The sequence below is a fragment of the Myripristis murdjan genome, chromosome 4 (assembly GCF_902150065.1).
Source record: "Myripristis murdjan chromosome 4, fMyrMur1.1, whole genome shotgun sequence".
Classification (NCBI taxonomy): domain Eukaryota; kingdom Metazoa; phylum Chordata; class Actinopteri; order Holocentriformes; family Holocentridae; genus Myripristis; species Myripristis murdjan.
Window position 1 is genome coordinate 15,389,672 of NC_043983.1, and position 15,853 is coordinate 15,405,524.

The window sequence follows — 15,853 nt, forward strand, 5'->3', positions numbered from 1 at the left end:
TTTTAAAGAGTTTAAGCGTACTTTTCCCCCAAGTCTCTTAAGGATTCCAATTGTGTTTCTGAAGCTGTTTCTCTATTTCGAATCTTTTGCAATGACTAAACAAACTGCAATGCACTAGTTAAGCTCCTGTCATTGCTACTGCCCTCTGCACTGTTTATTTTTCACCGTTTACTCTGACATTGATTGACATCAACTCCCGTCTCCAGCCAAATAGTCCAGTGTTTTCACATTGGCACTTGTTGAGACGTGCTCTGAATTACATTTCAGATCATGCTTCATCACATTGCTAAGCTGAGAATGTTTGATGCTCAACATGTTGTATGTTTGCTTTGTGTTAGTCATAGTAATTATTTAGGTATTTAAAGATTATGCCTATTAATTGCTCAAGCCTAACCTGTCTGTGATGGAGATATCATGTTTGTAAATGCAATACACAGGTGTGGCCTATAGTGGGTTATGTAAGACTGTGACCTTTATTCTGGGCACTTTTGTACAGACTTTGAACTTTGCTCTTATATAATTTTTCTGTTTTTTTTCTGTTATACAAGGATCATTAGACACTGGGTATATGAACCCTGAAAATATTGCATTTACCTTGGGTGAAAAACCATTCAAACCCACAGGTTCTTTGAGAGCAAAATAAGAAAAACAGGAACAGCGATATTTTCCACACTACTTGTTTGTCTTGCCCAGCTTAGCCATGTGGCTCTATAAGTTTTCATTGGGACCTGGCCTTGAGATGATACTGCTGGTTTCCCTTTTCTTCTTCCTGATAGCCATTTTTCTCAGGAGGAGGAACCCTCCAAACTATCCTCCAGGACCGCCGGGTCTGCCCTTTGTGGGGAACTTCTTCAATTTGGACCATAAACATCCTCACATTTCTTTTACTAAGGTAGGTTTGTTAGCAAAATAGAGGCTGTGGCATCATATAGACAGGGGGCTGTTGGAACTGACAGCGCACAAGTTCTCACAGGGGAACCTCTTTCCCAGAAGAAATAAACAAATATAAAGAATTAAGCAGTACTAAGTTAAATTGTTCAGGCAAAAGTGATGAGGGGAGGAGAAGATAGGGGTGCAGCTGAGATTTGAGGACAGCAGATGGTGAATTCTTAACATTCAAGTAACATTTACTACATGAGGTTATCTGTCAACTTCACACCAAGCACAAGCATATGCACGACCCTGATGCACAGAGGGGCAGGCTCTAAGTCCCTCGCCAGATACTGAAAATGTGAGACAATATGAGCATGCAGCCTGAGTAGAATATATGTGAGAATTTTGCCTGTAGCATAGTTTAAAGGACATTTACCAAAACAACAGAAAATTAGCCATTATTTCATATCAGAAGAAAAACAAAAGTAAGCAAGCTGAGGGGGAACCAAGCTAGCAGGCACATGGATTTGTTAGACAAATGAGGGCAACATACAGTACTCAAAGCAAGGATACTCAATAAATCTTCTGGGCCCAAAAAATTTGTCAATAAAACACAACTCAACTCAAGCAAATCACAAGTGAACCTGAAATAAACAGCACAGAACTTGACCAAACTACAACACACAAAAGGGGGATTTGCAGTTGGGTAGAATACAAATGTCTAAACAAAGTACATTAAATAAATGGCTAGGTTGTAGAAAATAATGTCTACAAAATACTACATAGCATTCTAGGTAATATTTCCAAATATTCGATCACCACCTGAGCAATAACTATAGATGAAAATAATTAAAGAGCCTTTTATATTTCATGCCTTCATCAAGGAATACTCAGCAGCCCCTAGTTAAAATACCTGAGGGACCGTGCAGGGATGTAGGGGCACCGAAATTCTGAAATGTAAGCTGGAGCTAACCTGTATAGGGCCTTAAGTTATTAAACAATTTTAAATTAAATCCTACATTCCACTGTGAGCCATTGCAATGCAGCTACAATGGTAGGTATATGCCCTGCCTTTGAGGAATTTTTTGATTAACTGAAATTGAGCCACTGCAGAACAATTTATGCAAGCAAGAGCACTGCAACAGTCCGGTCTTGAAGAGACAAAAGAATGGATTATTTTCTTCCTAATCACCTACAGATAAACCCTTCATTTTCATAATATTTTATAACTGCTATAAGCGAGACAGAATATGTGATATTCAAAGCTCATATGGCAATCAAAAGTGACACCTTGTTTTTTTTTTAGGTTTGACATTTCTAACTAGTGGACTGATACCTGGCTTAATTTCAGTAGATTAATGCTTAGAGCCAATAATAAAGATTTCAGTTTTTCCAGCATTTTCATAACTGTAAGATGTAAATGCCCAAGAGGAAGCATATACATGGAGAACAAAGGGGGGCCGAGAATAGAACCTTGGGGCACACCTCAAGTTAAGATACAGAGACAAATAATCACCAATGGCTACTCAAAAGCTCCCATTGGACAGGAAAGAAGTAAACCATTTAGGTACCATTCAGTGACACCCATAGTGCTTAAGCCTGGCTAACAAGGCGCTGAGCTCTTTAACTGTTAAAACTGGAGCTGTTTCAGTGCTGTGTCTCTGCAGAAAGCCTGACCAGAACTTAGCAAAAATATTGCTTTCCAGGGCAGAGTGTCTTAGAGATTACTTTCTCAACAACTTTAGGATTAAAATGAGTTTGGAAATGGGCTTGCAATTTTAAGGATGGAAAGGATCTAAACTAGTCTTTTTCAAAAGTGGCTGAACAATGGCTTTTTAAAAATATTCAGGTATTCACGAAAGATTCATGTGTTCATTGCATATAATACCCATGGGCCTCGCAGTCGTTCTCAAACCAGTCCTCAAGTACCACCTGTCTTGCAGGTTTTTGTTGCAGATCACACACACAATGCATTCCCCTATTCAGGAAGATCTCTTTCAACCAATCAGCATGAAGCCCTCAACTGGCATTTTTCAGAGTGGCATTTTCGTGTGTGCATTTTAATGTGGCATTATTTCATGAAGACAAATAAATTATAGCTACCACTTATCCTAAAGTCAAGATCATGCACTACCATGACAACATAAACAACACCTCTGAGTTGTCTGATTTTAGCTACGACAGCATGTAGCTACTATGGCAGCCACAGCAATTGCACTTAAGGTCCTAGCTTCAAGCTGCTAATCCATATTGTTGTGGAACAGTTATGTTAATATTTTGGGCTCTACTTTCGCAGACCTGGCGAGGCGGAGGCGCAGCGCAGTTGGGTGGCCACTTGGCCACCCAACTGCCAAGTGGATTTTGCAATTTTGGCACGCCGTGCGCCATGGCGCAACTACTGCACCGGTAGGAGGAACGGCACAAGGGAGGAGAGAAGGCGTGGAGTGGGTTTGACACAGCCGATTCACTTTAAACCAATCAAATGAGCCCCTGTCCTCGCCTTTAAAATGCACTGTGCGAAGGCGTAATGAAAGTTTACACAATTGACATGGAGGAAGAGAGCAGCAGCAACACACACTAAGGACAAAGAGGCCAGTCTTGGCTGCTGGAATGACGCTGGAGCTACCTGCATCCATCTGTCCACCCATCCATCCATCCATGCATCTATCCTTACATTCGTCTTCCTCATTCCCCTGTCTTTTATTTAATTTAACTGTGAAGCCCCCATTTTTGATGAATGTTTTTAACTCAAAGGATAATCCTTGCCATATTCATATAAATGCATGTTTGCAACTTTGGACTCCCATCATCTTACTGATGACACACTTGAGATTAAAACAAAATCCGGTTCATGAAAGCTTTTACATTTGCTGTTCTAAACGCCCAATGTCTGACAAGGAATTGATGCATTTTACATTTTCGATATGTGTGGAATCAGGGTTTCCCCTAGAAAAAAACTGGCACCGGACAATGTAACCGGCAGGTTTTCAATTTACCGGACAAATGTTTGAAATTCCGGTCAAATATCTGAATTTATTGAGTTTAAAATTATATGCAGGCTACATAAGAATGATATCAAGGCATGTCAATTTATAGCGTAATATTTTTTTTAAAAACTAGGCTATATCAAATAAAATGAGTGCCGTCAATTGACTCACGTGCGTAACGTCTAAAATAAATAAATAAATAAATATTGCACAAGCCTGTGCTCTTTTAACATGAACATTGCATACAATTGCAAACAATTGCAACTACAATTTGCAAAGAAAAAAACTGGCTCATACCATTTTAATAACAAGGCGTGTTGCCAATTTGAAATCAAATAGATGCAATAAAAACTTAATTCAGCAGCTGAATTAAAATCGAAAGTCTCAAGTGTCTCTCCGCAACTTGCAATGCGCATCAGTCTTGTGACCTTGTTCTCCCCCAGGTGACTTCGCTGCGCTGTTTTGATCCGGTTCTGCAGAGAAAAACTTCTCTCTCTCTCTCTCTCTGTTACACTGGAGACAGGGATCACGCAGGCTATTTTAAAAATAAATAAATAAATCAATAAAATAAATAAAATTACGTGAAAATTGACTGTTTTAATAAAATTCAAATTGTGCTTACAGCGAATATTTTCACCAGACATTTAAAAATTACCGGACTTTGGCAGATTTTAGGCTACCAGTCATAGTCCGGTGATTACCGGATAACGGAAACCCAGTGTGGAATATTTATATATATTGAAGAAGAACTGTGTAGTTAACACGAGCAGCGCCAGACACCATGACTGGAAAAAAGACATCACCATACTGGACACATTGTTTGACTGACAGGTGATCAGGTTGGGTTTTCATTACATATGCCAAACGGTGCCAATCTCCTTTGATCTGACATCAGATGTGACGGGACAGTCGATATGGGGATATATTTATGTGCTGATTGAGATTATAGCATTGAATAGTGTTTTTGTGGGTATTTATTGCATTGTTACTGTGCCTGACAATCTGTAAGGTTTTGGTGACGTGTGCGCACTGTCCGCCGGTCAGCCAAAATTCCACTGCGCTGGCCCCGCTGCGCCTTGTGCCGAAAGTAGACGTGGTTTCAGATGACGAGCTTTTGGCCCACCTTGGCGAAGCCTTTTGGCACGAAAATGTCACTGCGCCAAGTTGAATCTGTCGGCACCTCCCCCTGCTGCACCGCCACTCCCATCTTGGCGCACCTCGGTCTGCGAAAATACGGAACTGTGCGCCCCACGGGTTGCGCTGGTTGAAAATAGTTTTGCACGGGGTGCGCCTCACTGCGCCACCCTGCACTGCGCCGGGAAAATAGAGCCCTTTGTGTTTTTGTTTAGTTTATTTTTGTTGCTCACCAACATCATGACACCATACTTGCTGCTTCACTAACATTTGCTCTTCTCTTTTGTAATGTCTACAGCTAGCTGAAGTCTATGGGAATGTGTTCAGCATCCGTTTTGGGAGAGATAAGATGGTGTTTGTGTGTGGGTACAAGATGGTGAAGGAGGCCATAGTGACACAGGCAGAGAACTTTGTGGATCGGCCGTACAGTCCAATGTTTGAGAGGTTAAATAATGGGACATCAGGTGAAACTCTTTCTCCCTCTCTTCCTCTCTCATGATGTACAGGAATGAGTTACGACAACCCTTATACTGTTTATTACATCTTCATTGTCCATAGCTGGTCTATTCATGAGCAATGGCGAAACATGGAAGAAACAGCGACGTTTTGCGCTGTCGACCTTACGTAGCTTTGGTCTGGGAAAAAGCTCTATGGAACGGTCTATTTGTGAGGAGTGTCACCATCTACTGGAAGAGATAGAGAAGGAGAAAGGTATATGGCAGAATGAACTTTGATTCCCACATCATTACATATTCCTAAGCAATATATTTGACCGGAAGACTTCATTATTCCAGGTGGAGCTTTCCATCCAGCAAGACTCTTCAACAATGCTGTATCCAACATCATTTGCCAGCTGGTGATGGGGAGACGATTTGACTACAGCGACCACAACTTCCAGATCATGCTTAAGTACCTGTCTGGAGCCATGCAGCTGGAGGGCAGCATATGGGGTCTAGTAAGCAGAAAATAGTGTGAAGCTTCAGAGGGTAGCAGAACATTAATGGAATTGTACATAAAATGTCACCTCACTGCCAATTTTCCTCTAATAGTTGTATGAGGCGTTTCCTGGAGTGATGAAACACTTGCCTGGTCCTCACAACAAAATGTTCAGTTATTTTAAATACTTGGAGAGATTCATCAGTCAGGAGGTACAGGGGCACAAGAAGGACCTGGACCCCAATAATCCACGGGACTACATTGACACTTTCATCCTGGAAATGCAGAATGTATGTGAGCAACCACAGAGCACATAGGCTGTAGAATAGCACATAGGCTGCAGAATCATCTCTTCTGCCTGTCAAGCCACTATTCATTCACCATTGTGTATCTCTGCTTCATTTCTGAGCAGCACCAAGGAGAGTCTAATCTGGGCTTCAGTGAGGCCAATCTGGCTGTGTGCTCTCTAGATCTGTTCCTGGCTGGAACGGAGACCACCTCCACCACTTTGCTGTGGGCCTTGACTTTCCTCATCAAGTATCCTGATGTTCAAGGTAGGTGAAATCCCCAGGGCTCACCTGAGCTTACGTATTTCAGAAGAAAAAAAATTGCTCAATCATACGCTTAATTTATATTTTAGGAGGCTGTAGGCTTTGATTGCTTTTTCTAAAGATTAAATCCTTGTAAATATCTGTATCTGTAGCTTTAATCCTTTAAAACTTCCTTTCTCAAAGGACCGCTGGAGTGGTTTTCTTGGTGCATGAAATTAAATTTAATAATAATAATAAGTAAGTTTAGGACCGCACCTTGATCCCTTTAATCACATTTATTGACCCTCATGTTTTGGAGCAAACTGCTTTGTCAACACACCACATGTGAATGAAAGAACATGCACATTAAACACTCTAGCAGGCAGACTTGATTGAGGAAAAAGCAACACCTGAGTAGGAAGGCAGGGAAAGGTGCTGGATGGGGTCAAGTTGCTGTCCTGCGACTTTGTTTCCAACGTATTGTTAGCTTAAATACTTCTCTTTGACTATCTAGAAAAAGTCCAGGCAGAGATCGACAGAGTGATTGGACAGACCCACCAGCCCACTATGGCCGACAGACCCAACATGCCCTACACTGACGCTGTCATTCATGAGATTCAGAGGATGGGAAACATTGTCCCTCTCAACGGACTCAGGATGGCTGCCAACGACACAACACTGGGAGGTTACTTCATACCCAAGGTGCACACATACATAGACCACAGTCATTCAAGAAGTCAAAACTGGCTCAGATTTGTTCATGTTTCTTGAGAATTATGAACATATGAGGCAAAATGTGGGTGAAGTCAGCCAATGTTTGACTTTTACCTCTGATTCATGTTAGGGTACTGCCTTGATGCCCATGTTGACCTCTGTGCTGTTTGACAAGAATGAATGGGAGACTCCAGACACCTTCAACCCTGGACACTTCCTAGATGCTGATGGCAAATTTGTAAGGAGAGAGGCGTTCTTGCCTTTCTCTGCAGGTAAACTTCTTTATCCATAATCTCAAACAGACCCAACAAATCCAGACTATGTTGTGATCCAGAGCTTTTTTCCCTGCATGATTGAATGTGCATTTTTTTTTTCCTCAGGGAAACGTGTATGCCTAGGAGAAGGCCTAGCCAGGATGGAGCTGTTCCTGTTTTTTGTCAGTTTATTCCAGAAGTTCACTTTCTCCACACTGGATGGAGTAGAGCTGGATACTGAGGGAGTAATTGGGGTTACACTTGTACCAAAACCCTTCAAGGTCTATGCCAAGGCTCGCTGAACCATGCACAATCTTATTTAACCCTTTTCATCCAATCCAGCCATTGTTCTGCAAGAGAAAGCAACCTGACAAAGTTGGGTCAGTACAAATGTGACCAAACCACTCTAGAAGAAAGCAACTGTAATCATTTTTCTGTCTTCACCTAATGTCATGCTGTATTTAATAAATAGTTAAAGGATGAAGTCACATACTCTTTCTGATGAATAATGACAAAGAAATGTCACAATATTGATAGATCAGCAGTCAGTAGTGTGGGAGGGGCAACACATTTTGCAACTCTCTCTCCCTCTCTGACGCGTTACTTTGTGTAACATGTCGGTTAAATAATTCACATTCTCCTATGTCAGTACAGTCATACTCAAGTGCATTTATTTTACACCATCAGGTCCATTCACAGTGAAGATGGTGGCTCGCACGCACTCATATAAATTATTAACTTAAGTGCAAATAAACAAATGGCTCCATGGCATGCTACACGTAAGGGTCAAAAACTGTTCACCTGTCCTGGTAAACAACACACCTGTGTTTACTGCTTCATCTGTTTGTTCCTTCCCCTTACTCCACATGCCGCCTATTGTGCAAAAAGGGAATTACAAGTGAATACACGGTCCTTCATTTACATACACAGACAAATGAACAATGAACACAATGGGACTACATTTATAGTTATATAAATGTTACTGATATATATATATATATATATATATATATATATATATACACACACACACACACACACACACACACACACACACACACACACACACACATACATACATACATATACACTACTCACAAAAAGTTAGGGATATTTGGCTTTTGGGTGAAATTTATGGAAAATGTAAAATGTTCACGCTACAGTGATATTATATCATGAAAGTAGGGCATTTAAGTAGAAGCATACACTGGTGATTTCCTCATCTCAAACAATTTCTTGAAACAAAAGCCAACAACAGTGGTGGATATACCACAACAAAAAATGTCAGTGTCAATAACTTGTCATGTGCCCTTGAGCATCAATTACAGCTTGACAACGACGTCTCATGCTGTTCACAAGTCGACTTATTGTCTGCTGAGGCATGGCATCCCACTCTTCTTGAAGGGCGGCCCTCAGGACATTGAGGTTCTGGGGTACAGAGCTCCAGCCTCTACACGGTGACTCAGCTGATCCCATAGGTTTTCTATGGGATGCAGGTCTGGAGAAAGTGCAGGCCACTCCATTTGAGGTACCCCAGTCTCCAGCAGCCATTCCCTAATGATACGACCTCGATGAGCTGGAGCATCAAACACCTGATGTGAATTTTGCTGTTAAACTCCTTGTTAGAGAACAGCAACTTGTGCAAAAAGTACTGAAACACTGAACAGTTGGACATGTGCATTCAAAAGTTTACAGAAGGTCACATTGAGTTCACCTGTAAAGGTTATAATGTATTTTAGGTTCATCCTGAAATTTCACCCGAAAGCCGAATATCCCTAACTTTTTGTGAGTAGTGTATATATATACAGTACAGGCCAAAAGTTTGGACACACCTTCTCATTCAATGCGTTTTCTTTATTTTCATGACTATTTACATTGTAGAGTCTAACTGAAGGAATCAAAACTATGAATGAACACATGTGGAGTTATGTACTTAACAAAAAAAGGTGAAATAACTGAAAACATGTTTTATATTCTAGTTTCTTCAAAATAGCCACCCTTTGCTCTGATTACTGCTTTGCACACTCTTGGCATTCTCTCAATGAGCTTCAAGAGGTAGTCACCTGATCTAATGAGGTCGGAACACCTGTCCCTGCGTCTACTCTCCATTACAGCGTCCTACCAGAGATTGCAGTTTTTTTCGATTGCTTACACACTAAGAACATACACTTAAACCAATGTGACAAAACTTGAAGTCATTGGAACTAAACCTTAAACACAGCGTGGCCATACCTTAGACACATGTGCTGCTTTAAACTGTGTTTGCAATTCTACAACACACTTCCTCCTTAACACTAGACACTATTTCATACAGAAGACACCTCGCTCAAAAATGAAAGCATGTGGTTACAATTGGGAAAACACTTATGTTCAAAATACAAAACACATCGGGTAATTAGAAAACCCGAGACACACACATGAAAGCACTTACTTAGAAAACTGAACACCAATCAGTCAGGGCCTAAGCACTACAAACAGGCCCCATGTCAGCCATGTTGAGTACTTTGCATGGAGGCGGTGAGAGAAAGAGGCACAGGAAGACATCGTATGCGATGTGGATGAGATTTTGTAGCTGTACGTAGTTTGATTTTGTTATATTGTTTTATTTTTGCTTTACATACTATGCATGTATGTTTATTTATGTTTGTCAAAAGGCTCTTACCATGACAAAACCTTTCAAACATGCAGCAAAAGCACATTTTGTCAGCGCCCAATGCAACTAATCCAGCCACTCACTCACTTCATATTCAACACCAAAATGCAACATACCCTTTCCAGTCTGAGCAGGTTCAACCTCACTTTTTCTTGTGTGTATGCAGTCATATTTTTTTGACAATTTGCATAGTTACATATTGTAAAGCAAGTAGCAAAAGCCAATATTTCCCTCAAACAACTCAACTTCTGCCCAAATGAGTAGATTCCTTCAGTCAGCTCTACTGCACTGTAACACAGCTGACAGCAGAAAACAAAATACAGCTATCAGTTTGAACAAGGTTCTCCTGTGTGCTACACATTCAAATGTGAACTTACAGTAAAGAACTGCATCCAAACTCAGAAAGACTTTGAAGTGAAATTTTTACTGTATTTATGGCAAAAACTGAAATACTGTAATTCCCATACAATATTACACAGAAAAACTCAAAGGAGTTGAAAAAAATACAGAATACAATTTATAGGCCCCTTTTTTTTAGGTGCATACTGATTGATTGGTGAATGGTGCTTTGTGGAAAGGGTAGTGATGCAGGTGCACTAGTGATTTCACAGTGATGCAGGTGCAAAAGAGTGTGAAAAATGTGTGAATCCAATGAAAAGGTATGAACACATTTGCAAAAGAAAACTTCTGCTGTGGTTTGGAGGTGAAGATGATGGCAAAGTGGATCCCAGTTTCATTATACTGGAAAAAGTGATTGAAAAAAACTGTACTGTAAAGTACAGTATACTCTATACTGTATTCAGTTTTGAGTTTACACCTTTCTTATTTATTTTTATTTTTTGGTTATTTTGCAAACAGTTGTTACTGTGAAAAATGTGCTTAATTTCTATTTTGAGCTTTGCAGAATTCTTTTTGAAGAAATAAATGAAAAGCAGTAAAAACTGCAGTGTTTTGTGTTAAGTATATTGTTGTGTTGCTTGCTGCTGTGAAAGTGTGTTCATATTATAGAAATGTGTATCCTTTTGTTATCAGAGTTGCATTTTGACAAAGGATTTTTAAGTTTTGATGACTGAGTTTCAGTTTGTCATAAATGTGTATGGTTTATTTCCAGGTGTTGTGTCTTATTTGCGCTGTGTTTAGAGTTTTGGCACAGTGAGCAAAGCATTTGTAAAATGAGTTCAAGCAATCAAAAAAAAACTGTAATGTCTTCCTTATCAACCGCATCGGGAGGTGTGGTCTATAGGCGCAAAACGAAGAGCTATTTTTTGACGGACTCTGAACTCGGGTGTTTTAGCTATTTTATTTTTCAGCCACTGGGTTTACGAGCCATAGGATTGTGGGTACAGAAAGAGTGAAAACAGACGCTTCGAGAGCGAAAGAGGAAAAACCGGAACAGGGATATTTCCTATACTGACCAGCTGTCTGTGTCGCTCGACTTTACAATGTGGCTGTATGATCTTTTGTTCAGCCTCGACGTCAAGGCAATACTGCTGTTTGTTGTTTTCTTTCTCTTGGTAGCCGATTTCCTCAAAAACAGGAATGCTGAAAATTACCCTCCCGGACCCCTGGCTCTGCCCCTTGTGGGTCACCTTTTCAGTGTCGACCTGGGACGACCTCACCTCACGTTTACCAAGGTAAGCCCTCAACACAGAGGTGTCAACACGACCCCAAATGACAATGAGAACGCCAGATGATTTCATTTCACATGTAACATCATTTCAAATTGCTTTTTTTTTGTCTTTTCTGATATTAAAAATAAGCCGTGCTGTTCAGAACTGACATTAACATTTGCATTTTATCTGGAAGAGAAATGCAGCATGAAGTCAACACCATTTACACCATGACTTAGGGTTGGGTATGGTAATATATCAGTATTATATTGATATCATCATATTACAATAGATATTGTCTGGGATTTTCTATATTGTAATATTGTGATATGGCATAAGTGTTGTCTTTTCCTTGTTTTAAAAGCTTTATTATTATAAGGTGATGTAATTTTCTGAACTTACCAGACTTTTGAAGCTGTTCTATCTGCTTTTACCCACTTACTTACTATATCGGCATTAATGATGATTATTTTTCAAAAATCTCATAGTGTAAATATTTTGTGAAAGCAACAGTAATCATCCCCAAAATATTGCCACAATATCAATATTGAGGCATTTGGTCAAAAATAAAATGATATTTGATTTTGTCCATATCACCGAGCCCTACAACTGTTAGTGTACCCTGAAGTGGCTAATTGGCTCTTGGCTCTTTTCTCTTCTAACTCTAAAATGTTAAGGTGCTTTGAAATGTGCAATTGTATTCAACCATTTGTTTTTTTGTTTTTTTATCTGTTTCATGTAATGCCCACAGCTAACCAAGGCTTATGGGAATGTGTTCAGCATCCGTTTTGGGAGTGATAAGATGGTGTTTGTGTGTGGGTACAAGATGGTGAAGGAGGCCATAGTGACACAGGCAGAGAACTTTGTGGATCGGCCGTACAGTCCAATGTCTGAGAGGATATATAATGGGACATCAGGTGAAACTCTTTCTCCCTCTCTTCCGCTCTCATGCTGTACAGGAATGAGTTATCACAACCCTTATACTGTTTATTACATCTTCATTGTCCATAGCTGGTCTATTCATGAGCAGTGGTGAAATATGGAAGAAACAGCGACGTTTTGCCCTGTCGACCTTACGTAGCTTTGGTCTGGGAAAAAGCTCTATGGAACAGTCTATTTGTGAGGAGTGTCACCACCTGCTGGAAGAGATGGAGAAGGAGAAAGGTATATGGCAGAATGAACTTTGATTCCCACATCATTACATATTCCTAAGCAATATATTTGACCAGAAGACTTCAATATTCCAGGTGAAGCTTTCAATCCTGCAAGACTCTTCAACAATGCTGTATCCAACATCATTTGCCAGCTGGTGATGGGGAGACGGTTTGACTACAGCGACCACAACTTCCAGATCATGCTTAAGAACCTGTCTGAAGCCATTCAGCTAGAGGGCAGCATGTGGGGTCTAGTAAGCAGAAAATAGCCATTTGATCTAGTCACACATTTTGAAAGAAGACAGTGTAGTTTGCTGTCAGATTTTTTCCCTCAGTGTGAAGGGTCAGAGGGTAGTAGAACACAAATGGAAATGTACATAAAATGTCACCTCACTGGCAATTTTCCTCTAATAGTTGTATGAGGCGTTTCCTGGAGTGATGAAACACTTGCCTGGTCCTCACAACAAAATGTTTAGCTATTATAAATACTTGGAGGGATTCATCAGTCAGGAGATACAGAGGCACAAGAAGGACCTGGACCCCAATAATCCACGGGACTACATTGACACTTTCATCCTGGAAATGCAGAATGTATGTGAGCTACCACATAGCACATAGGCTGAAGAATAAGCTTTTCTGGCTGTCAAGCCACCATTCACTCACCACTATGTATCTCTACTTCATTTCTGAGCAGCACCAAAGAGAGTCTAATCTGGGCTTCAGTGAGGCCAATCTGGCTCTGTGCTCTCTAGATCTGTTCCTGGCTGGAACGGAGACCACCTCCACCACTTTGCTGTGGGCCTTGACTTTCCTCATCAAGTACCCCGATGTTCAGGGTAGGTGAAATCCCCAGTCCTACACTGTGGAAATGTAAAAAAAAAAAAAAAAAAAAAAAAAAAAATTGCTGAATTTATATTTTAAAAGAGTCTGTATGCTTTGTTTGCTTTTTGAAAGCTCATATTCTTGTGGCAGGGAGGCAGCCTAACTACACAGTAAACATTTCTTTCACAAAGGCATTCTGAAGTTACGCTCAGTCCATGGGAACTATAGCTAATAACAATAGTGAAAAAACCCTTCAGGACTTCAACTTGATCCCTTTCATCACCCCATGTGTTTCAGCGAGAACGATGTTGTCAGTGCATAATAAATAATGAAAGACCATTAAAACACTCCAGCAGGCACAGTTAATTGGAAAAATAGCAATATCTGTGCAGGGAGGCAGGGAAAGATAATACTTTTGTTTGGAATAGAAATACATAGACTAGAACAAAAGTCTGCCTACTTCAGTGATTTAATATGCATGCATGGTATTGTGTCCTGAAGAAAAGAACTTGCTGTGAAATACTTAAAGGAATACTCAAATGTTTTGGGCAAAATACCATTTTTTTCCGACTCACTCAAAGTGAGACAAGATACCATTTTGAGTACCTGGAAGAAAGCCTCACAGCTCAGACCTTTGTGGCTTTTTTGGGTCCTCAAATATAATCCTTCTTCACAACAGTCAAATTGCTGCCCTGAACTTTTCTCTTTTCCAGTTTATTGTTAGCTTAAATACTTCTCTTTGACTATCTAGAAAAAGTCCAGGCAGAGATCGACAGAGTGATTGGACAGACCCGCCAGCCCACTATGGCCGACAGACCCAACATGCCCTACACTGACGCTGTCATCCATGAGATCCAGAGGATGGGAAACATTGTCCCTCTCAACGGACTCAGGATGGCTGCCAAAGACACAACACTGGGAGGCTACTTCATACCCAAGGTGCACACATACATAGACCACAGTCATTCAAGAAGTCAAAACTGGTTTGGATTTGTTCATGTTTCTTGAGAATTATGAACATATGAGGCAAAATGTGGGTGAAGTCAGCCAATGTTTGACTTTTACCTCTGATTCATGTTAGGGTACTGCCTTGATGCCCATGCTGACCTCTGTGCTGTTTGACAAGAATGAATGGGAGACTCCAGACACCTTCAACCCTGGACACTTCCTAGATGCTGATGGCAAATTTGTAAGGAGAGAGGCGTTCTTGCCTTTCTCTGCAGGTAAACTTCTTTATCCCTAATCTCAAACATGACCCAACAATGATCACAACATAGTCTGGATTTAATCCAGATCCAGAGCTGTTTTTCCCCTGCATGTTTGAATGTGTGTTTTTTTTCCTCAGGGAAACGTGTGTGTCTTGGAGAAGGCCTAGCCAGGATGGAGCTGTTCCTGTTTTTTGTCAGTTTATTCCAGAAGTTCACTTTCTCCACACTGGATGGAGTAGAGCTGGATACTGAGGGTGTAATCGGAACTACACACGTACCGAAACCCTTCAAGGTCTATGCCAAGGCTCGCTGAACCATGAAAAGTCTCATTTAACCCTTTTCACTTGTTAGTCCTCACCTTTGTCTATTGTTTGATTTTGCCATGCCAGTACCATTCCCACACTCTATAAAATGGACTAATGTACTAATTATAAGACCTCATCCAAAGAACTGTACCTTGCAATATGCCTACTGAGTTCTTTCAGAACAAGGTTAAAACTAACAACTCTGTGGCACTTATTAAAGTTAACTGACTTACTTAACGCAAATCTTGAAAGATTTTGTAAATACTCATAAACACATAGGTCAGGATAATCTTTTGGTACCTGCTTGAAATGAAAAAGAGAAGGGGAGAAAAAACTGCACATTATCAGTCAATGGGACAATACTGCAGGACGAATGTACTTTTAAACTGACAGAAGAAAATAAAAAGAAGAAAGATCTCCTTTTTGATCATGTTTGGGCTTACATCACTACTTCATGTTTTTCAGGTGAGAGCAGTTTTGCATTTTGCAGGGATGGTAGGCAAAGTAGATTGGCTTAAGGGTTTTATTTTTTTGCCCTTTTTTTTGTTAGTAGTATATTTTGGTCTGTCCTCAGCTTATTCCTTGTCTGTGTATTTGAGAGGAAACTGCCTATGACTTGATTATTTTGGTCAATAAAGGATGTTTTCACTCTCTCCCAGTACCCCCCATCTCT

The 15,853-nt window shown here is 40.4% G+C and overlaps 2 protein-coding genes across 2 annotated transcripts; both read left to right on the forward strand.

The window, feature by feature from the left end:
• The first annotated feature begins 700 nt into the window (after positions 1 to 700).
• On the forward strand, positions 701 to 7,730 carry LOC115357751 (cytochrome P450 2J6-like). The gene is made up of 9 exons (XM_030049402.1): positions 701 to 892; positions 5,293 to 5,458; positions 5,553 to 5,705; positions 5,789 to 5,949; positions 6,044 to 6,220; positions 6,343 to 6,484; positions 6,975 to 7,162; positions 7,305 to 7,446; positions 7,555 to 7,730. Exons 1-9 carry the CDS (start codon positions 701 to 703, stop codon positions 7,728 to 7,730), a joined length of 1,497 nt encoding a protein of 498 aa, XP_029905262.1.
• Positions 7,731 to 11,338: 3,608 nt separating this feature from the next.
• LOC115357725 (cytochrome P450 2J6-like) lies at positions 11,339 to 15,761 on the forward strand. Its single transcript, XM_030049371.1, has 9 exons — positions 11,339 to 11,715; positions 12,443 to 12,608; positions 12,703 to 12,855; positions 12,939 to 13,099; positions 13,260 to 13,436; positions 13,540 to 13,681; positions 14,419 to 14,606; positions 14,749 to 14,890; positions 15,013 to 15,761. Exons 1-9 carry the CDS (start codon positions 11,524 to 11,526, stop codon positions 15,186 to 15,188), a joined length of 1,497 nt encoding a protein of 498 aa, XP_029905231.1. The 5' UTR covers positions 11,339 to 11,523; the 3' UTR covers positions 15,189 to 15,761.
• The last annotated feature ends 92 nt before the right edge of the window (positions 15,762 to 15,853 follow it).

Bases quoted from the DNA above. Each gene is read 5' to 3' on its own strand.
- LOC115357751 (XM_030049402.1), top strand. From the start codon at position 701: ATGTGGCTCTATAAGTTTTCATTGGGACCTGGCCTTGAGATGATACTG. The intron at 6,221-6,342 runs GTATGTGAGCAA...ATTTCTGAGCAG, and splicing joins TCATCCTGGAAATGCAGAAT to CACCAAGGAGAGTCTAATCT. The intron at 7,163-7,304 runs GTGCACACATAC...GATTCATGTTAG, and splicing joins GAGGTTACTTCATACCCAAG to GGTACTGCCTTGATGCCCAT.
- LOC115357725 (XM_030049371.1), top strand. From the start codon at position 11,524: ATGTGGCTGTATGATCTTTTGTTCAGCCTCGACGTCAAGGCAATACTG. The intron at 12,856-12,938 runs GTATATGGCAGA...TCAATATTCCAG, and splicing joins AGAGATGGAGAAGGAGAAAG to GTGAAGCTTTCAATCCTGCA. The intron at 13,100-13,259 runs GTAAGCAGAAAA...TTCCTCTAATAG, and splicing joins AGGGCAGCATGTGGGGTCTA to TTGTATGAGGCGTTTCCTGG.